The sequence below is a fragment of the Onychostoma macrolepis genome, chromosome 13, assembly GCF_012432095.1.
Source record: "Onychostoma macrolepis isolate SWU-2019 chromosome 13, ASM1243209v1, whole genome shotgun sequence".
Classification (NCBI taxonomy): Eukaryota; Metazoa; Chordata; class Actinopteri; order Cypriniformes; family Cyprinidae; genus Onychostoma; species Onychostoma macrolepis.
The window spans coordinates 25,338,061-25,361,989 of NC_081167.1; the positions used below are offsets into that span (position 1 = coordinate 25,338,061).

Sequence of the window (23,929 nt, forward strand, 5' to 3'; positions counted from 1 at the left end):
CCCCCCCAAGCACAAAAGTGAAACTCCGCCTATCCTGAAGACCCCGTGTATGAGGAGACAGTCTGTACCCGGTATGGTGTGTGTTTTTTTTCTCGGGGATGATTGGGACAGGAGTGACCGACAGCGGGACCGACGCCGACTCCCGTTTCCAACTGTAAACACGTGGATAGATCAGCTGTTTTACACTGGAGCTTCTCAACCAGAGCTCGTCAGGGCGCGTGATACAGTTTGAGAGCGCGCCTGGTTGATTTCAAGGGGATTAAAGTTTTTTTTACTACCTCAGAATGAGCGACCTAGAGGAAGACTTTGCCAAGATTTTAATACTGAAGGAGGAGAGGATACGAGATTTGGAAAGACGCTTGCTGGAGCGAGAAGACGAAATTAACGAGCTGAAGAGAAAGCTGCACAAATGTCAGTCCGTTTTACCGTGCGCCCAGATCGGACCCCGGACGCACCGCGCGCAGGGAATATCAGCCGAACCGCAAACGCACCAGGATTTATCAAACCAAAGCCTTGGGAGAGTTGCCAAATCTGACAGGTGAGATTTCGCAAGCGTTTAACATATGAAACTGATGCTTGATGGTTTTGCACGAGTCTCGAGTCAGGACTTTTAATAGTTTGACACTTCGTTGGCACTATTTGATTTGGTTCCATCTGTAGATCATTAGGTGTATTTGAGGTCGAGGATTGAGGACATGAATGAAGAAACTCTCATGATGACAGAGCATCTTTGTGAAGCTTCAGAGAGAGAAGAGGAGGTGGGGGTGGGGGTTGGAGATAGAGTGTATCATTGATCTAAACCATCATCATCATCATCATCAGCTCCCAGAGGGCTCCGAGCACAGGAAGCTTCGTGCATTATCGGCTTTTAGGGTTTAAACGTGTAGCGCCCAAAAGCCTGTCTCAGGATATTTAATACGCCATTAGAAAGTGCTTTGTTTGACCATATGCTTCCCCTCCCATCAGCCCTATCCATGCGATTCTCTGAGTATCTTTGTAGAAGATCTGATTGAACTTTCTAAGGGTTGCAAAATATAAATCAGAAGTGTACTTTGCTTATTGCTTTTGGCTTTTCAGTTGTTATTTAGAAAAATGCTTATATATATATACATACATATATAGCCTATATTTATACATATATTTATAATTTCTTAAACGCATATTTATTTATAGCTTATATTCAGTCAGTGCATTTGCAAGAATCAAATGCCACCACTGTATATACAGAAATCCTTGCTTTCCAAGTTACAAATTGTGTTTGGGCTGAATCTCAAGACTGTGGGAAATATATCAGCATCACCTCACATTTGATTTGCATGCAGCAATGCCCACAAGAGGGCAGAAGCTCTTTTGTTGTTGTTTTCCTCCATCCCTTAAGGGCCATCACATCACTAATAACCAAAAGAACCTAGTCTTCATAATTGCGTTTTTAGGAATGTTCAGCCTTGGAGCACATAGCATGTGCAATTATGTATTTGTGCTGGTGAGAAGTTAGTATGAAGACAGATGTGCTGGCCTAATGACTCCTGCCTTAATGATTTCATTATAGAAGAAGCAGAGGGGTAAAAGCTGTTTGTAGCTTAATGAGCGCTGAGACCATATGCTGATAAACAAACTTTGCCTTATGATGCATCATCTGACTCTCGGTTTTTCCACTAATGACTGTAATTACAATGATAATCCTACTTTTAGCACCTTGTTAGTGATGGAGAAATACTGTATCACAATTTATAATCTGCAATATGAGTTAATGACACTTTAATTTATGACCTTTAATTTAAATTAAACTTAACATGTATTTTCAGAGGAGAATTCCCAGTGAACGGTGTTACTTAATTAAGGAATAGTCAAGACTTTGTCTTCTCAAGATTTGTGCTGGAATTATCGTTGAAAGTGAGATCTTGGTGTCATCTAAAAAAAGAGCTGGTGCACTTGTAGGGGTCCCAAAGAGACAAAATGGCGGAGTCTGTGGCAGAAAAGAGCAGCCACACTAGTCATGTTACAACGGATCCTCTTTCCATCGATCCACAGAGGAAGAACCCTGCAGGAAGAGTGTATAGAGGTGAAATTTAAAGCCTGTTTTTCTGGGAGAGGTCCTTTCAAGGACAGTGACAGCGAGAAAGTGATGGAAATGAACAGCAGAAAGAAGAAATCATCTTGCATTCCTAGTTTATTTTCAGGCATTGTTTAGATGAATTGTTTTTTGTGTGTTATTTCTGTCTTTTATAACTATTCAAAGAATGGTAGACATCTGGGTGCTGTTGTGGGCCTTTGAGATCTTTCACATGCCGTTTCGGTTTCAGATATCAAAGATGAGGGTTTGTTTCTCTCATGCTTGCCTGCTCATACTGCCTTTGCGTCTCTTTAAGTTCTGTCCACACTAGTCTTTAATTTTTTATTCAGCTAAGCTGGCAAAGAAAAGATTGCAGGCTCAGAAAATTCATCCAGAGAGTTAGATTCCCAATGGTGTGTAGATAGTCTTCTGTTTTTTTGAGAGAGTATTATTATCACTTAGTTTGTATATAAAGAATAGATAGAGCATCCATGCACAGATATCATTGTTCTTAGGCAGGACTGTGAAGTTTAACACATCCGTTTGTCCTGCTTGTCATTATAGCAGCCCTCACATCATTTCATTGTTCCTGTGTGTGTATTTCATAGTCTGACACCAGAGGGCGCCTTATGTCCTTTTATAAACTTAAAAACAAAATCAAGCATGATGCATCTCATACTAGCTCTCCACAGTTGAGGTAAGTCAAACTATTTAAGCAGTGTCAGTGAATTTTAGTGGTGACTGGGGCTAATTGTCCCACATTTTATTCTAATGAATGAATATTTCTCAGGCAGGTTTAGTTTTAAAGGCAACATCTGTATAAACACACACCTCAAGTCTTGGCAATTGATCAATTCCAGTCATTACTGGCCATTAATAAAATAAAGGTTTCAAATGTGTTTTTTTTTTTCTTTTTCTTTTTTCCTTTTTTTGCAGTGATGCAGTATATAGAACCATTTTGGGTTCTTTAAAGAAGCTGTCAGTGAACAGTTCTCAAACAAACCACTTTTGTCTTAATAACATTTTATTAATGTAAAAACCTTTTTCCACCTTTTGTCAAATGGAAAGATTCCCCGGATGTTAAAGTTTCTACATGGAATACAGATAAATAACCTTTATTTTTTAGGAATGCAGTTCATTTAAATATCACAACGTAGTCACATTATTTGGGGTATGTTGTCACAATGAAAACCTGCCATTAAACAAACAGGCTTTTTGTAAACAGTAAGACTGGGTACTTCAGCAAGGTGTCTGTGGTGACAGACACATTTTAAATTATTCTTTGGCCAACAGAAATGGTAATTAATACATTAATAACGTAATGTACTAATTAATAATGTTAATGTTTGGTAGCATGTTAGTTTGTTTAACCAACAGTTTTTTTAGGATTTGGTTTGGAATTTGGAATTTTAGTTTGGAATTTCTATGACTTCCATGACCTCTCATCTTAGCTGCTGTCGGTACATGTAAAGCCACTACTAGAAAATGGGGGTATTGTATAGTTCTGGATTGTGAAGTGTTTGTTTCAAAAGTCGAACGGTTATCAGCTGTACAGAGCTGAACCTCTGGATTCTGACTGTCCAGGAATCCCGCGCTCTTCTGTGACACGCGCGAGCGAGCTCCACTCATTCATCACGTCACTGCCCACGAGCTACGCGCGCTCACACGGACGCGCTGCTGTCAGAGCTGTGAGGATTCCAGCGGCTCTGTGGGATTGAGCGCTGCCTCTTTCCTTTTTCTTTTTTTTACACGGATACACTGCGAGACTTTTTCCTTCTCCACAGGTTCTTCTCGTTTTGTGGGTCCTTTTAGACTAGAATAGACGCTGGTTTAGTGCACGGTGTTTCTTCTCTAAGTAAACTTGCTAAAAGTGCAGTTCTGGGAGGCTTTATTCGGTTCTGAAGGGATGATGATGGGGACTTTACGCGACCTCCAGTACGCGCTTCAGGAGAAAATTGAAGAACTGAGACAGAGAGACGCGCTCATTGACGAACTGGAGCTCGAACTGGACCAGAAAGATGAACTCATTCAGAAACTGCAGAACGAACTGGATAAGTACCGCTCCGTGATCCGCCCGGCGACCCAACAGGTCCAGAGCCGCTCGGAGCTGCCGGAGCATCAGCGCACCAAGCGACAGGCGATCAGCGCCGAGCCCGCCAACGTCCAGCAGCTGAGTCACGTGACCCTGCCCAACGTCCCCAAGAGTGCCAAGTAGGTTAACTCGATACAATATAACATCAAAATAAACTAGATAAAAAAGTTAGTCTAGACAAACTTTAGGTTGGCTTGAGAAAGCCTAGCCTGAAAGTTTAAAGCAGCTGTAAAAGCTTGAAGTTTGAACATTTAGATAGATAGGTTAGGTGATTAGCATGTAACATTAGTTAGCATGTTGCTAGCATGACTATAACAATATGTTGGCTTGGCAATAATAAGCTTTAGTAGCAGTTCAGTAGGTTTGCTTTCTCAAGCCAACCTAATAAATACGAGGTAAAAGTAACCAAATGCTACATTTAAACCAGGGGTGTCAAACTCAGTTCCGCAGCCCTGCAGAGTTTTGTTCCAACCCCGCTCCAACACGCAAACCATGTAGTTTTCAAATAAACCCGAAGGACTTGATTAGCTGAATCAGGTGTGTTTAATTAGGGTTGCTAAACTCTGCAGGGCTCCGGCCCTCCAGGAACTGAGTTTGACACCCCTGATTTGAACCATTGAATACGTCAATAAAAGCATACCTGAAACTCACTACCTAAATGCTAAACTTTAATAGGCTACAAAGTGGAGTCATCACAACATTATGCTGTCTTTAAAACATTAATTGTGTTAGTTGATGAATTAAAGTTATTAAACACCACGTAAAGCTATATAAATACAACATTACAGTCATCTAAATTACCTAGCCATAAAAGTAGCATACTAACAGCAACAATCAGGAAACAATGTAATGATGGGAAACAACTTTATTGCACTTAAATAAAAGCCGCACAGCTCACAGTTATCGTTTTTTTTTTTTTTTTTTATGTATTTTTTATTTGTCAACTTTTGAATCTGACAAGATCCATTCCCACAGAACCCAAGGTTAGCTTAAACCCTGTAACATGGATGGATCCCTACAAGGAGACAAGGAGCTTCACTTCAGAAGATGCCTCAGTACACCAAATATTTGTCTAGTGTCATACTGTGTATTTGGACACTGTATACTGATTTGACATACTGCTTAGACAAGAAAAGAATGCATACTGTATACTTTACTGAACTCACCTGTCACATAATCCATAAAATGACCTTAGGTTTTGCTAAAATAGTACCTAGTAAATATGTTATTTCTAAACCATTTTTCATCCATGTAATTTTTCTTTTGAAGACAGTGGTGGCTAATACCTAGTAAACATTTTACTGTAGGAACACTAACCGGAATAACTGGTATTTTGGCAGTGGTTACCATGGTAACTTTCTTGAAAGGGACAGCAATATGCAGGTTGCACAATTGAAATCATTATGATGTCTGTTGTAAATCTGAAAACTCACAGAGACAAACTCATTATACTCTGTTCAAAATGCCATTCATTGACATTTGCAGAAGCATCTCATTGATGACGCTCCAAGAAAGTTTGATTTTCCACAAGGAAACATCTGAACCAGGAATAATGTGTCCGTACTGAGCAGTTAGGAGTAGTGACGTGGGAAATACCCAAAGACTATAATAACTGCTTTGTTTAACGGACTGGTAATTTGCTTATCAAAGCAGCCTGATATCATGCAGCAGGTGGATCACGAAAGCTATTTACATGCTCAGCTGTTATTATGCACACAATAGTGTGTCGTGTTGTGTTTTAATTGAAATAGACACTGTCAAGAAAGACCAGAGGATCTGATCAGACTAAACAGTTCCCCTGGAAGTGAAGGATTTTTGTGTTTCAGCCTGCTGTCATGAACACACATACCCTTAATTAATTTGCATCTAGAGGTTTGGCAGCAGAGGAACATCATTCTTCTGTTTCTGACCAGCATGGCCTTCCCCATCTGCTGTGCATCTGACATTTGACAGCTCAACACTGTACTAATTTACAACACAACCTTGTTTTGTGCAGAAAATCCCTTTGAACCCTATCGCAGTAGAGTCTTTTCTTCTATTCTGCTTGCATCTTGAACTGATCAGCACTTTAAGGAATGATTATGAAGATTTAAAAGAAAAAAGCTTATGTGTTGGGCTGCCAGATGGGAACGGACTGCCATCAATATTGGTTTACTCCAATATTGTTCGAAAGCTCGTTATGTGCTGGAAGAGGATTCTATATCTTTGTGTGTGGTCAGAGAGATGAAAATCCATTTATCTTTTTTCTGAGTGTCTTTCTTTGCTGATGCATTAATGTATCCACTGTTCTGTTGCTTTCTTTTTTTCTTCGAAGTAAAGGCAAATACTGTGCTTTCGCCAAAATTCATAATAGTGAGTGACGTACCCCTTTCTTTTCTTTCAGTAGAGTGTTGTTTTGCCATTTGAATGTCACTCACCATGTCTCTGTCTCATAATTGCATCCTGTTTCTTCCTGTTTCTGATTCTTTTTTGCATTTACCTTTGCAGTGGCACTTGTTACACTTAAAATGATGAAAGACCAGAATTTTTTTTTTGAAGTCTTGATTGAAATGTCTCTTCTGAACTCATCTTTGACACCTGGGCTGTTTGAGGTCTTTTGAAATATCAGAGATCAGAAGTTCTGCGCTGAAATAGGAATGTCTTGGACCCTTTGTCCTTTGGATATGAGAATTCATCACACATCTGAAAACTTTGTTTCTTAGTGGTTAAAGCTGCAGGGTTGCAGGTTGGCTCTCCACAAGGAGTGAGCCATGAGCCTGTAGAAAATGAACGGTAGAAATGGATCAATATGTCAGCTGTAAGAAAGGAAGTTTATTTTTCAAGACTGGCTTATTGGTAAAGACACTGCTTTGTTTTGTTGTGCCTGCACATAAAGACAATTTTTGTTTAGCTACACAATGGCTCTGTTATAATTTATCATACCATTTTGTCAGATTTTGTTAGCATTTTAAAATGTTATTAAATCATAAGCTTACTCAACAGTTTTTCCTTTTAACCAGATAGGATTACAGTATTTATTAATATTTTGTAATTATATTTTATTAAAGGCGTTAGTAATGCTGTTTTGTGATTTTATAATTTTTATTAGTTTGTCAAATATTTCGATCCATTTTTTTTCAGTTAGTTGCCAAAGCAACATTTAAGTTTAGCTTTTTCATCTAATATTTATATTTTACTTTAGCTTAATTTCAGTAACCAAAGCCGATTTTTAATAGATTTAGTTGTAGTTTTAGTACTTGCATACCTATTACAGGAATAGAAAATGCCAATATGAAAGCAGAGTGGACTAATTTAACCAGACTGATTCAGGTTGATTGTCCCAGTATTAATAAGTTTATGGCAGTTCTATGCCGACATTGCGCAAAAGTTGCAGAAACTTTTTTTTTTTTCCAGTTGTGCGGGTAATATAAATATATATTCTTTTCTATTCCACTGAGTCAGAAGATGGATAAAAGCAACCACAAAAATGCACTTATTGGCATAAGAATTACCATTTTTATATTTGCAAATTTGCAGTTTTCATACAAAAAATAAGGGAAAGATTATTTGCGGCTTCATTCTGCAGACTAAGCCTAAATCTATAGAAATAAATCAACTTGGTCATTCATTTGTCTCAGGTTATTATGCAATGTCATTTGCAGTATGAGCTGCTATATGCAGTGAGACTTTACTTCCTGTTTTAGCATTCCGCAGAGAAAATGGACAGAACAGAGAATAGAGGAAGATAGAGCCATTAACTCATTAGCACACACATCTACAGATGACCACAGAGCTACCGATGTTTTTTCCAATGAGGCCAGAGCGATCGTGCAGAGAGGCCAGGGTATGTGAATCAATACAGACCCACCAGTATCAGAGAAACTTTATACTGTGCAGTACAGATTGTTTCAAAGCAGCTTCACAGTAATAAACAGGAAAATACCAGGATCATTTAAGGCAAACTTCATCAAATATCAGACAAATTCAAATTCTGCTGCAAAGCCGCTGTAACAAAACAATAGTGTCATTATTCAGCCCGAGTGTTCAGTTCAACAACTTTTAACTTCATTCATTATGAAACATGTAGCAGCTCTACAGAAGACAATAGTGCCATTATTCAGCTCGAGTCGGTCCAGTGTTGTTTCATTTCAGTTCAAAAATAATGTTGCAAAATTCAAGTATTTTAAATTATATTCTCTTGACGAAAAATGTTTCAAGACAAACAAAAGGCCTATACTAATAAGAAACTTTCTTGCAGACGTTCAGCCATTGTGGCTCCATGTCCACAGCTTTCTCCAATTTACTCTGCTTTAAGCCGTAGCATACTTTGTCCTTTTAAGGGAGACAGTCTGTTGACCTGTGTGATGTGAATGTCCTCCTGAAAAAGGCAGTGAGTAAAATTCTGAGTCAAACAGAGGCTGGTTACAGGATGATCCTGAGGTTGTCTGCTGTAAATGAGGCCAGTGATCTCTGTGCTTTTACTGGATGTAAAACATCTCCCCTGACTGTTCCCCCAGAGAGCCAATGTCCTCTAGATTTCAGACTGCCATACAAAAATACCACACAAGTCTTGCAGAGATTACTCTGATTTCGCTCTGCATGTAAACACCTTTATGGACCTTCACGTGGCTTATTTATTGTGTGCATGTCGGTTTGTTTTGATAAAAAAAATATATATAAATTTATGCCAATTTAAATGTATTGTTAGTTCAAATGTCATGCAAATGCACCGACTAATTTATTGGCTGTTTATATCCCTGCTGTCTTTCATTCTCAGTTGCATCACATAAGCGATGAAGCTGCTGTTTATTTGCAGCTGGATTTGAGTATGTACTTATTATAAGGCTGTTGCAATTAAATAAACTGTGCTAGCTTAGCTTGAGATCCCAGATATTTCTCCTTAGCATCATTGGGAATAAAGGAATAGTTCACCCAAAATTGAAAATGTACTCTCCCTAAGGCCATCCAATATGTAGATGAGTTTGTTTCTTCATCAGAACAGATTTGGGGAAATTTAGCATTAAATCACTTGAACTTGTATTTTGGCCGGAAGCGACAATTTAAAGTTCAAATGGCTTAATGATGGATTTATTTCTAACAAACAATCATCTTTTTGCTTCACAAGATGTTAATTGATGGACTGGAGTCTTGTGGAATTTGTGATGTTTTTATCAGCTGTTTAAACTGTCAGTCTGACGGCACCCATTCACTGTAGATGATCCATGGTGAGCAAGTAATGGTGAGCAAGTAATTTCTCCAAACCTGCTCCGACGAAGAAACAAACTCATCTGCATCTTGGGTTAACTATTCCTTTATATTGAAAACAAATTGAGATGTTTGCTGAAATGTCTTGCTTCTTAAATATTTCTCCTCAAGACCCTACTAATCTCAAATCAACTGAGCAGTGCTATTCACTTTTATTTCATTGCTCTTTAATTTTATTGCAATGTATGTCAACAGTTGTCTCATTTGTTTCTATTTTTATATCTTTAAGTCAATACAATTTTCCTCAGGGTGAGACTGTGCGAGTGTGTGTGAGCCAAATGAAAGGAGCTCTACGTGAAGTACTGCAGACATCTTGAAAAAAAAATAAAAGGTCTGTTTTTGCTCACGGCGGAGCATGTCTCTGGAATGTAAACACAGTGTGGTTCATAGGTGAGCGTTTGTGGGTTTTTGCAAATAAATCAGAAGTCTGGCTTAAGTCCAGGTCCACAAAAAGAGAGGAGCTGCTGTCACAATGATAGGCTTTTTGTTGAGGAGTGCTCGAAAATGTCATATAAACAGCAATAATTAGATTTAAAAAACATATTCTACCACATCAGTCCAGGTTTTTCCATCCACCAGCACTTGAGCAATTAAATGTCATTAGCAGAACTAAATGGATTTGCATAAATAATGACTTGAATTGCATAATGGCTCTCTAAGCAGGTTTTAAAATACAGGTTTTCAAAATACAAATCCGTCTTCCATTTTTCGGTCAAACAGATCCACTTCAAAATGGTTGTGCAAGAAGTTCTGTCTGACAATCAAAGCAGTGTTTTGAGAGGCACAGTGTTTACACTCTTCATAACTCAGTCTCTGAACATTACTGAAGTATTTTATCATGAAAAAATAGAGAACATCTGATATTTCACAGAATAATCTTTGGAAATATTTTGCAATGAGGTGAATTTCAGAAAATGTTCATTACCGAGTCCCTGTGTGGGAGGTTATATTGAATTTTAATTACTTGAAATGCGTGTATTTGTGTATGTCTGTGATGCAAACCTCATTTTCAGCTAGTCTTCTGATTTTTGTTTGCTATAACATCCAGCGCCAACTAAGATATTTTGTGTATTTACTTTCATCTCTTGAAATATCCTCTTCATCTTTTTTTTAAACACACATCTTTCTGGACATCTTTTTAATGGTCAAATTAAATTTTATTAATCAAAAAGCATGTCTTATTAATTAAAATCATGAAACTTAAACAATTTAACATCAATTTATTAAAGGTTTAACAAAAATTACTTGTTTAGGGCCCAAAGAAATGTTTTATTTTTTCCAACTTCTGTTTTAGCATGTCTAATTATTTGAAAGTATAAAAACAAGTTTGATTTATTCTTACATTAGACTTATGATTTTTTTTATGAAAAATTCTGTGTTGTGTATTTACATTTTTAAGGCATAAAACATTAATGTAATTTATCTTTTAATTAATGAAAATGATCAAAGGGCCCCTGCCCTTTTTCAAAATGATTCAAAAGTGCCCCCGTCGGACAAATAGCAATGATATTGTGGTCAATAAAACAAAATGCATTTGATTTCTACGTTCTATGGGTCACAATTATCGATTTTTCTTTTATGACAAAAATCATTAGGATATTAAGTAAAGATCATGTTCCATAAAGATATTTGTAAATTTCTTACCGTAAATGTATCAAAACTTAATTTTTGATTAGTAATATGTATTGCTAAGAACTTCATTTGACAGCTTTAAAGGCGATTTTCTCAATATTTTTGATTTTTTTTTGTTGTATCTCAGCCAAATATTGTCCTATCCTAACAAACCATTCATCAATGGAAATCAGATTATGTATAAATCTCAATTTTGAAAAATTGACACTTAAGACTGGTTTTGTCGTCCAGGGTCACATATATTTTAGAATAAGCTATTACATAATTCAGTAATGCCCGTTTGGCATGTAGGCTATAGGCTACAGCAGCCAATCATGATCTGGCACAAGAAGTTCACATTTCATTGGACAATAATGTGAAGTGAGCGGTTATTTTCTGTTCTCATTCATAAGTCAGTTGAAAATGACATGGGACATTTGAGCCCCTGCCCCTGAGGAACTCTCTGCACGTCCCTGGGCGTGGGAGTGGGCTCACTTGTGTGTGCACGTATGTTTGTGTGTGTGTGTGTGTGTGCTCATCGTGGTGGAACTCCACTGTGCGCCATACAGAGAGCTCGACCACGTAGAGACAGAAATAACATGCCGTCGTGAAAATAAGATAAATAACATAAGGCTATTTAGTTTGTTTAATAAAACAACAAGGTATAGATCTGTTCTATAGGAAAGGTAACTTTAAATGACTTCTGTTGTGATCTGGTGCTATAGAGAAAATAAAATTAAATAAAATTAACTTGACCTTCAAGGGTGGCGGGGGATGCCGTTGGAGGGGCGGGCCGCCCCCCTAACATAATGGCAGGGGAAACACTGCAATGTGTATATAGTATGCATAGTATGCACATTGTAATATCCAGATGACGCACAACATTTGCCAAAATGTGTACAACAAAGTACAGTGCATTGGATGCTGTATCCCACAATGCAATGTGTTTGCATTACCTTCCAATTTCTTGTGATGAATGAAACTGCCAGCCATGCATAACAATATTAATAATATCAGCTGTTATTTTTATATTTTTTTTGTACTCATATTTTGATTGAATTGCCAAAAGTTAAGATTAAAAAATGATAAGTGGACACCACTCATGGAATTAAATTCGCGCATAATCATAATGAGGTCATGAGGTCATATTGTACTGTGATACAGATACTGTTTGAAAAGTTTATAGTTGCATAATGCATTTTGTTTCACAAACAAGTTTTTAAACAGCTGTATTTAGTGTATTCTGAGCAGTAAGCAGCAAGTTTCTATTTCAGGCATAGTCATTATTATCTGTGTTAATTAAATGATGTGGACCTTTTTAACAACGTTTTCCTGCATTGTACAGGTCGAAGGAACTGATCAAGTCAGCTATTCTGGACAATGACTTCATGAAGAATCTGGAAATGTCTCAGATCCAGGAGATAGTGGACTGTATGTATCCAGTGGACTATGACAAAAACAGCTGTATTATTAAAGAAGGGGATGTGGGCTCCCTCGTCTACGTCATGGAAGGTGAGAGACGGGAACAAAATAATAATTTTTGAAAAGAGAGATAGAAAGAAAGAGTGTTTGTGCTTTAAATATGTTTAGCAAGGCATAGTTCACCCAAAATGAAAATTATGTCATCATTTACTCACTGTAATATCTTTGAAGAGTTTTTTCTTCTGAGAAACACAAAAGGAAACATGTTGCAGAATGTCTGAGCTGCTCTGTTTATTTGAATGAACCTTGATTTCAAGACAAGTCACTGTCAGGCTGCTAAAACGTCCCATACAACTATCAAAAGAGTTGTGTGTACTACATACAGTATGTACTGTCTCCCAAAGCTTCTAAAGCCATTTAATAACTTTTTGTTTGGAACAGACCACAAGTGAATCAAAATTGTCATTTTCTGGCTAAACTAAAGCCACTTAGTGTGTCTATGACCGCCAATCCTAGGGATCAAACGCAGTCACATTTGGGTTTCTGCTGTAGATCCTCTAAGTGGATCTGGAATATTGATCCTGTGAATAGATTGTATTGATTAGGTGCTGATAAAATTGATCTAGTCAGAGCAGTAAAATCCTCTGAGAGCTGTTACTCTACAGATCCAACTGACTACCCCAGTTTTAAAAGTTTTATTGGTATGGTGCTTTAAACATGTAGAGTAGATAGGCTGAGCTATAATGCCCATACATACGTTTGAATTTATATTGAAAGAGCCATTCAGCTATTTTATAATTAGAATAATTAGACAGAAAAATAATTAGACAGTGCTTGTATGCAATGCATTGCATGCTTAGTGTGCGCTTCGAGAGAATGTGGGAACATTTAAGCAGTGTTATGAATGAGACTACATACAAACATACTTGTCTATCCATGTGATTTTTAAAAATCATTGTGGATGTGGTCTATCACTACTTTTTATATATTTGTTTAAGCATCAGTCTTATTTGATACTCATTTGCTATTTTCATTAAATGTTTGATCTTGTTTTGGTGACACCTGCTGAAGTCAGGTTAGGATTGTGTCGGCCACCTGTCTCTGATGTCATTACATCTGTCAATACATCTGTCAATTTCTGTTTAATGAGAGGAAAGAGCTGTTGTGTTTTCTTAGGAGCACAGGATTTTCTCTGTCTTTCCTCTTTGTGTTCCTGAGGGAATGGAGGAACACTTGGTTTGAATTAAGGGATTTTGTTAGTCATGTTCCAGAGATTCTATGCTTTTGTAGTACAAATTGGGCACTTGCCCAACACACTATATCCGGGCACAAGCCAATTAGAAAGAGAGACTAAGTGGATATTGGCTGCATACAGTCCCAGAACACATTATGGTATGTTGTTTTTCAATAGTAATATGACAAATACAATAAAATGTAGACAAAAAACTATTTTTAATGAATTAAGTCCATTCTCTTAGCATTAGCTCTGCCACATTCAGTTATTTCCATAGAAAACAGCAAAGGATTCAGAGAGAACGGAGACGGGAGAGAGGGAGAACGAGGACTATTCCTTTGGGACTTTCTATTAGAAAGAGAAACAAACTTTTCATGGCAGTTTCTGTCTTCCAGGATAAATTATTTACATGTGAGACTCGGATATAGGATATAGATTGCAAAGGCAGAGCAGTGAAGAGCTTGTGAGATACAGAATGACTTTAATGCTGGAGGAATCCTCTATTCAGATCATCTTTTCATCAAAATCGAGGTCTCCATTTGAGAGTAGAAGGCCAGTGATAGAGGTTAGAGGATCAATAATAGTGATCCGAGCTGAACTGACCAGCATTTCCATTTGAAGCCCAAAATAACATTAAGCAAGTCCAGTAGTTTTATGGTCCAAAAGAAGCCTTTGTTTGTGAGATATATCAGGGGTAGACTGAGTATTTAAGCTTTCAGTCACACAAGAGGGAAATTTCAGCTGAGATAATTAGTTCGGCCTTACGATAGGAGAGCCTAGACAGGAAATGATGCCATGCTATTATTGTGCCTTGAATGTCATATTAGCCTGTGTGCTGAAGTCGCCATGCTAATTAGCCCCAATCTGAATAAATAAAGACACGCTTAATGACTGTAGATAATGTCAGCTCTAAAATTGCAGCTTGTGTATCTGATGCATGATTTCATACTACCCAAAAGTCATTTACCAGTAACCATTTGGAGAAGCCAACCACAAAATCCCTCCGTATGGAAAGTGTTCAGTCATGAAATCAAAACTGACCCCCTTTTTGACACGCCAGGGCACATTATCCTAAAGAAAAACAAATGTTTTTATCAAAATGTACTTATTTTTTCAACCTCTGTAATAGCGGTTGGCCTATATACCGATATCGATATCGATACTGTTATCGATACTATTTGGTGCAAAAAGATACGATGTGAAAAGTTGTTGAAAATTTCAAGTTATTTTATTACTGCTGAACTTTAGCAACTGTATTAAAGTTGTTCAGTCAGAAAAATGTCATGATTTGTTTCCTTTCTTATCTGGGCATAACAGGACAGAATGACTAGATATCATCTAATTTTCTCTGTTTTCCTTTTTAATTTTATTTACGGTTTATTTGTGGCACTATGGGTTGGAGGTCTGGGGTATGTTATAGGGTAATGTATATGGGAAATATTTTTAGATTCTGTATCTTGTATGTTGTGTTTGACTTTGAAAAACCCACTAAACATAATGTTCAAAAAAAAAAGAAAGGAAGAAAGAAAGAAAAAAAAGTTGTTCAGTCAGGAGCAGTGAGTTATTTTTCTCTTTGTGTTTTATTTTATGAATATTAATGGAATAGTTCACCCATAAATGAAAATTGTGTCATCAAGATATAAATAGATTTTGATTAAATAATTTAACTGTGCTCTGATTTCAGAGTTGCAGTGATATAGCCTTCATGTCATCTCTCCCTCAACAGGTGTAATTCACGTTTTGAGAGTTAAAACACTCTCCACTCTTTAACATCGAACTTATAAATAGGCATTTATGGTCACTTAAATACATTCAAAATCAGATCCGTTATCGCGCTAAAAACCCGTCGTTCATGAATCATCACTTCTGTCTGCTGATCCCTAGTGATTGGCTAAAAGTGCGGCCGCGATGTCAACATCAGCACCAGATACTATTGTGCGTGTGTGTTTAGTAACGTTGTGATGACTGATTGGATGCATGCAGTAGGCTATACATGCACACTTGGGCTTGTTTGTTAACCAATTAGCCAATAAAATTGATATGTTTTGAAAACCGCCAAACTGACCAAAAACCAGCCAAAATTTTGTCCACCCGCCCAAACCAATATTATACCAATAAACCTGCCCAATCTGGCAACACTGGTCACTGATTGCACGCAAACACACACCGTGCATGCGCACGGATATCACATGCACGTCGAGCAAACATCAACCAATCATTGAGTGAAGGAAAATGACAAGCAGCAGCTTCTAATTCGCCATTAACATTGAAGTATAGGGATATAAAACAACGCAAGTATCGATAACAGTATTGTTTGTCCTGAAGCATATCAGTAGTCCGGTATTGACCCAATTACGTACCGGTCCAAAAAAATACCGGTTGTCGGTACCCATCCCTAGTGGCTGATATATGCCAATATATTTTACAATCTGAAATCTGACATACAGTATTTTTGAGTGAAAGTGGATATTCAATAAGAAAAAAAAAAAATGTAGGGTGGGATTAGAATTTCAAAAATAAAAGCCAATTATATAGCAGAATAGAGCTACAGTAGGTGGTTGAAGGAGCAGGAGTCATTCATAAGGGAAGCAATTTCACAGGCTGAGCATTTTACATTACATTTTAATAAAATAACTTTATTTATTCAAAATATTATACACTGATGAATTAAATGCAATGTTACTTGGAATGTAGATTGAAAAAGCCAATAGGGTAAATTTTGATTTCATGCTGACTTTATTGATGATAAATGAATAGGAATGGATTGACCACAGGGCCCATAGTCCGCTGGGAGCCTCAAGCTGTAACCAGTTTTTCCAACAATGACTCATTCCAAACATCCAAACAGCTCCATCTCTTCATACTGATGAATGGATTTATTCAGGTTTTTATAGAAAGAAAAATAAATTGGAATTCACTGGGTGACTGCTCTGTTCTCAAAATTTTCAATCACTTATGACATCAGAACTGTGGTTAGCCAGCATGAAAGGTTGGCAGGGAGAGTGTGTGTGCTGTAATGCTACGAATAATCATTATTTGTCACTTTGTTGGAGTGGGTTGTAAATTTACCATCATTTTTATTGTCTGTAAATATTGTAGCACTTGGTACTTTTTATGTGACACTAGCCGCTTTTCCACTGTCGGGCCAGTGCTTTCAACGGGCTGGGCGGGGCTAAAATCCTTCGGACCTGTAGCACTGAGCCCAAAATCACGATGCGTTTCCACCGCCGGGCCAGAAGGTCCTTTGCGCTTCACTAAAACCCGCCCTTTACGCGCCTAGAGCTCTGGAACAACATCACGCAACCCCATCATTTCACCAACAAAGAGAAGATTTATCAGAAAATTAATCAGAAAGTCACTGGAATCACAAAACGAACATGATAAAAGCGGCAGTTTGTTTGCATGTTTTGTTAAAGATTTAAATCCAAAAGCATCAATGTTTTACAATAATAAGTGATACATTGATCATTGAATGAATTAATTTATCAGGACTGAAAATTAGTCACACAAAAATAAAGTGGTATGAACCGTTATTTAACAAAAGAAAGAGAACACATAGCCTACTTATTCAGTCGAGTCTGTTTCTGTTTATTTGTAGTCACAGTATAGCCTACATCACATTTAGAAAGAATGATCAATTCCATATTTTTTCCATCACAAATACTACCTGAGTAGAGGGAGCTCCCGAACAAAAACTATTAGCATGATATTTTTATGACATACGTGGAGCTAATTCTTGAGACGAGACTTATGACAGATAAAATATGTTACTAAATGAATACACGATTGTGTTAGAGAATGAGAAGCTGACGTCTGATTTCTTCTAAGTGATTGTATTTACCATGTTTACTTTGGTAACGTTAATGTCTAGCGTGTATAGTCTTTTGCATCACTTATCAATATCTATTTCTGCCTTGTGTGATCATAATCCACATTGGATCTCAAACAGAAGTTATTTCAAACACTCACTGCTGTCTGAAAGTGAGTTTTGATTAGTGAGTTTGAGATGCGGAGAAACTCCACCCTTGTTCATAACCACTCCTCTAGCCCCCGTTGGCCCGCTTTGGCCCAGGGTTTTCGTCGGGCCAAAAAACCCAGGCCGTTGGCCTCGAGGAAGCACCGACGAGGCACAATCAAGCCCCGGAAGTGACAGTGGAAACGCGACTGGCCCTGGCATGCACTAGGCCCGACAGTGGAAACGTGGCTATTGATATCAGAAGAACTTCTCTTGCTCTTAGGCTTATCTGGTGCTATGTTAAAGGTTGTGGCTTCTTTTTATTCTGATCACTCAATATGACAGACAACAGAAGCCGTCTTGCAATTTGGTCAACCAGTTTAATGAACAATGTCCCATGAATTATTCCACTGGTCTACAGGTGTGCACTTGTTTCTCTTCACACATCGTCATCTCTGTGTCCTGTTTTCTGGTTTTTCATTTGCTTCTTTTTCTTTAAAACTTGTTTACAGTCATTTGATTCACTTTTAATCCCTTTCACTAACTTTTAGTGTGAGAACTTGTCTAAAAGACAGACACTGAGTAGAACAGACCTTATTTTTTTAAGTAATCAATCAAACAATCAATAAAAAAACAAAAAACAAACATTTTCAATAATTTAAGTGTAGTAAATATTGCATAAAAAAAGGTGACAGTACTTGTTTTTCACTATATTAAAAAAAAAAGTATTGGCACAAAAATGTTTTACATACAGGTAGGCCTACATAAAATGTATTCCTGATGGCAAAGCTGAATTTTCAGCAGTCATTGTCTTTACTTTCACTTTTGATCAACTGAATGCACACTGAATAAACGTTATAATTTCTTTCTTTCTTTAAAAAATCCAAAACTTTTGAATGGTATAGTTATATACTATATATTCTATTATTTATTTATTTATTTTTTCTGCTGATTTAACCAAAACATGAACAGCAGGAAAAAAATATATAAACCGTTAATATCATAGCACAACTTTGCTCAGTCCAATCAAATCCCAGTGGATAAAATCAAGTCGCCCTGCATTATTTCCTGCTCAGTGTTTTGTTTTACTCAGATGTATAGCATGCAGAGTCCATTTCAGCCTACAGAGTAAACACAAGACAATCTCTCATCATTTAATATCAGTCTTCAGTGGCCTTATCTGCAGTCCGCTCTCTTTATTTCATTTCATGCATTATTTCATTCCTGTCTGTTCGATCACTTAGCATCTGTCTCTGAGTTATTAATGTTTGTTTAGTAGAGCCCATGTCAGGGGAACATCTCTGTCTCTCGCTCTTCCTCTACTTCTTATCTCTGTGAATCATGGGTAATATATGATTGGCTGTAGGGCATTAATAGGAGCTGCTCTGAACAATAGTGCTTAATAACTTTGACAGAGCAAACAGCACAAGCAATGTTACATGCCTTACACTGCCAGCCCTTAACATGTCAGTGTGTGTATGTGCATCGTAGTTTTCCATTCTTTGCCAAAGAAGCACATTAGTGCATGTTGGGAAATGTAATCAGTCGTTCACAGCAATGTCCTTGACCCTTCGGGTCATAGCTTCCTGTGTCTGTGCGAGGAGGAACTGGAGGTCACACTATTGGACATTATTACTTCCTGTTGTGGTGGTGGGTGTATTAGCTTTGGGAAAAACATTTGAGACACTTAAAATGACTACAGCTTTTCAGTGTGAACAAACTCTGGACTGAACTTTACAACTTTGACCCTGTTTATGCTCATAGTCTTCACAGTGCTTTTGGTTGTATTCATTGTTTTTTTCCCCTACTATTAATGTCATTCTATTTAAAGAATTTTCATGCTGTATTTATTTAGGCTCAAATCCTTTTATGACTTTATGAATGACTTATGACTGTTTGAAGTGTTTGAGTATGTCCTGCGGTGATAATAATCTTTGTTCATATTTAATATTTATTTATTTAATGGCTCAGATAGTCACAGTCTAGTTTTATATCAGACATTTATGGCCTGTCGTGGGTCACTTTTTAATCAATTCTTAGCCTGTTTTGAATTTTATCTTACACTCTGACAGTACATGAGAAGTTATTTGCATGTTCTAACCTCTTATTTTAATATGATCTTAAAGCATTTTCTATAATGATTATATTTCTCTCTTGTATACACGCTTACACTAGTGTTCAAAATTTAGTGCCGTATTAGAGAAATATTATTACAGTTTAAGTCGTAAATAGTAGATTTAATATATTTTAAAATTGAATTTTTAAAATATATATGCTCAATGTGTTCAAGAAACTTTTTAAATTTTTATCAATGTTGAAAACGTTGTTCTGCTCGATATTTTTGTGAAATCCGTGATAGATTTTTTTTCCAGGATTCTTTGATGAAAAGAAAGTTCAAAAGAACAGCATTTATTTGACAATGAAGTAGTTTTTTAACATTATAAATATATTTTCCTTCAGTTTTATCAATGCAATGCATTCTTGCTAAATGAAAGTGTTATTAAAATATAAATAAATCCCAAACCTTTGAATGGTATAGTAAATGTGTTCCCTATAACCCTGGTCTTGACTATGTGAATATCATTATCAAAACCTGGCATTGTGTATGTTGTTTATAGTTCTTAAAGCTGTGCGCAAAGAGATGTCAGTTTGTTCAGAACTGAAAAATATTGAGAAAACATTCGGTGTCAAGGTGATACTTGTTCTCATTTGATTAATCATTTGAGAAGTCATAATCAGGGGATTAAATTAAAAGCACAGAATGCATAAATGAGAAACATTTGGCTTTGGTGAGTAAATAAAACAGAATGAAATGGGCAGCTTTATGTCAAACTTTAAGAATGATGGACAGACTCTCAGTTGTAAGTGATTTGCGTTTTTCAAATCAAAGGCATAAAGCATCTACTCAGGAAAACATCTGTTGCATCGTTTACCTCAGAGGAAATGGTATCAGTTCATCTAGAATGCCTAATTTCATTTTCTGAAGAAATCCATGTGACACACATGTGGAATATTTCTCGCTTTAAGCCACTAAAACAGAAATATCGCAGACAGACGGAGACTGGCTCATCCAGAATGATCTGTGCTGTTTGTCAAGATTATCCAGTAAAAACATCTAAATAATTCCATTGTATACAGTTGTTAAATACAATTTTTATGACTTGTAAATTTTCTCAATTCATTTGCCGTTGGCAAGTGTGGCAAAAAGTTAATTTTGAACCATGATAATAATTAATGCAGAGAAAGGTTTGATTAGGTCAAGGCCATATGAAATTCATTCTGCCCCATAATCCTTTCTGTACTGCCAGAGCTGAATATTAATGATAAATCAAATAGTCCATCATAAGGGAAGGGTCATCAACTCTTTCTCTCATTTTCTTGCATTCTCATATCTCACTATCTCTCCTCTCAACAACCTTGATATGCCCTTCACACCTTTTCAGTATCTCTCTCTGCACTACTCTCTCTCATCTCACATGGCCATTCACCTGTGTTGTCACCTGTCTGTGTGATCAGCTGCTGAAAATTGAGAAAAGCTGCTCGACTTCCTGTTATTCTGCTCAGTGTTTCATATCAGCACATCAACAGTTGACACCTCTCAGAGAGTAAGAGAGAGAGAGAGAGAGAGAGGTGTATTTTAATGTGCAGTTACACTAAAGGTGACTGAACTTATAGCACTGTGATTTTCATTAAACATTTAAATATATATATATTTTTAAATAAAGTACAAATATTTTTTTATACATGAGTATGTAGCCTGTTTTTAAGAACATTAAAATCTCTGCATTGTGATTCTCATTAGTATTTTTTTAAAGGTGCTGTATGTAGGATTGACACCGAGTGGTTGAACTAGGTATTGCAGTCCAAATTCATAATATTGGAGACGTTTTTTTCACCCGGCCCCTCCTCCTCAGACTTGACGCACACGCAGGTTGCCAGATTAACGACACCAACAGAAACGAGCGCACATGACGATGAATAAAATTAAGTACGCTGTGTTTTCGGCCAACTGGCAACCCGGGGTGCCGAAATACAATTGGGTAAACTGGCAGTGGGCGGGTTTCACAAACCATAACAAACACAGACATTCCCGGCCGGAATGCACATTTTCAAATAACTGACTGTAGCATTGTTTTTCAGATGAACAAGTATGTTAAGTTAGCATGTTTCTTAAATATCTGCAAACATATTATGGTATTTTCATGCTTTAGTAGAGTCAAAATCCTACATACAGCACCTTTAAAATTTTGTTTAAAAATGTAATGATGAAAACAAAAATAAGTTTCAGTTTAAATATTATTACACTTAATAATTTAATCAAAACATTTTCCTTAGTTTTTTACTTTTGATTTTGAGATTAAAATGACGGCGACATTCTTCCCAGGTGTCATGAAATTCACCATTATTCTGACCTGAATAATTATTATGATCTGGTTTTAAACTGAACTCATTAAATGTGTCTCTATGTCAGTGTGTATAAATATTGTTTAAAAGTGTTTACTCTGTTATTTACAGTTGTGGTGTTTTTTTTTTTTCAGAGGGAAAAGTTGAAGTGTCTAAAGAAGGATTGAAGCTGTGCACTATGGGACCAGGAAAAGTGTTTGGAGAGCTCGCCATCCTTTATAACTGCACCAGGACGGCCACTGTGAGAAGTGAGTACAAACAGAGTGTAGAGATAAATAAAATTAACCTAATTTGGATTCTGATGGCTCAAGCGAGGGACATTTTTTCAGCTGCATACATAGACTAACACAGCTTGAGTCTCTTCTAGGCCACATTTCCCAATCTGCCACCGTAGGATTATAATTCTCGGTACGAAGACATCTAGTCGCTCCATCTGTGATGATAATCTGTGATTTCATTGGTAGACAGGAGGCCAGATTGAGAGAGATATGAGGGCTGAATTAATATTAGGAGACAACAAATGAGTGAAAAAATTTTCTTGGATATTGTAGTCTGTTATTGATTATTATGTGATTTAAACAACCCCCTAACCCTAAGTATTGAAATTTGGCAATTCTTTTCAATTTACCACATTTTCATTAGGATTTTCCACATTTATAAAAAGCCCCAAATTTCTCCAATTGATTTTGTAATAGCCATAGTTAATGACCACTGTTAATCCACCACGGGATTAAAAACATGACGTCAAAAAATGTGACTTTTTATCTCACAATTCAGACTTTTTCTCTAGCAATTCTGAGTTTATATCGCAATTCAGATGTTTTTTAAATCTCAGTTATATAAACTCAGAATGGCAAGACATAAACATAGAATTGCAAGATATAAACAGAATTGTGAGATATAAACAAGTGCGACATATAACTGCAAGATGTTTATAACTCACAATTCTGAGAAGAAAAGTCTTAATTATGATATATGAACTTTGCAATTGCAAGAAAAAAGTCTGTATTGAGAGATAAAAAAAAGTTGCAATTGCGAATTATAAACTAAGAATGCAGAGAAAAAAAAGTCAAAAATGCAAGATATAAACTGAGAATTGTCAGAAATTCTGAGAAAGTCAGAATTTAGTTAATTGTAAGATATAAATTCAGAATTGTGAGAAAAAAGTCTAAATTGTGAGATATTACAAACACATTTAACCAGATTTTAGCCAGATCATCTCATATGCACAGGCTTGTGTGCTGTGTGGTTTCTGAATTATTTGCAAGCCTTTCTCTCATTTATTATTCCATTCTTCTCCATTTTCTTTTTCCTCTGTACCATTGTTCTCCTTCATGCATATTCTGTTCTTGCCTCCGCTTGGCTCTTTTCTCCTTCCATTTTCTCTCCACTCTATCTCTCCTCCTCCGGCTGTGTTTATGGTGTTTCTGCGCTCCTCTGCTCTCTGTCTTTGGTTCTCTGGATAGCGTCTGGGACAGGAAGTGAGCTGGGCTGGGATTAAGGGACATGCATGTGTCTGATCTCTCCATGCACGGCCAAATGCGACACATGTCCCTTGTGCACGACTGCCACCAGCAAACCCATCTCTAATTTCACTCGGAATAGAATCTGGATAATATTCATTTCAGTTGTTTTCACTTCAGTTCAGTTCATGTAAATTTAAATGAATTTTGTACTTTTTAAACATCTGTTGCGTGTTGTTGATTACAATAGATAATAATTCCAACTTTTATGGAAACCTAGCAGGAAATTGTACAGCACTGCAGATAACATTTCAAATGAGCAATTATGACACTGTTTTGAAAATATTGTCCATTTTTTTGCATCCTTATTTATGTAATGAACGTGTAAACCTAGTAATTTTTACACAATATGCTCAAGCATAGGGACGTGATGTAACTCTGCGCTTTTTAC

General features: G+C 36.8%; 1 protein-coding gene across 4 annotated transcripts in view; it reads left to right on the forward strand.

The window, feature by feature from the left end:
• The window catches only part of prkg1a (protein kinase cGMP-dependent 1a), an 86,401-nt gene that overhangs the window by 28,060 nt on the left and 34,412 nt on the right, over positions 1-23,929 (forward strand). For 2 of the 4 annotated variants that reach the window (XM_058795636.1, XM_058795637.1), the window contains exons 3-4: positions 12,346-12,512; positions 22,150-22,263. In XM_058795636.1, the coding sequence (XP_058651619.1) occupies positions 12,346-12,512; positions 22,150-22,263 (281 nt within the window). Of the gene's footprint in view, positions 1-9; positions 539-3,694; positions 4,265-12,345; positions 12,513-22,149; positions 22,264-23,929 lie in introns of those variants that run through there. The other 2 variants (XM_058795635.1, XM_058795634.1) reach the window with 2 other exon arrangements.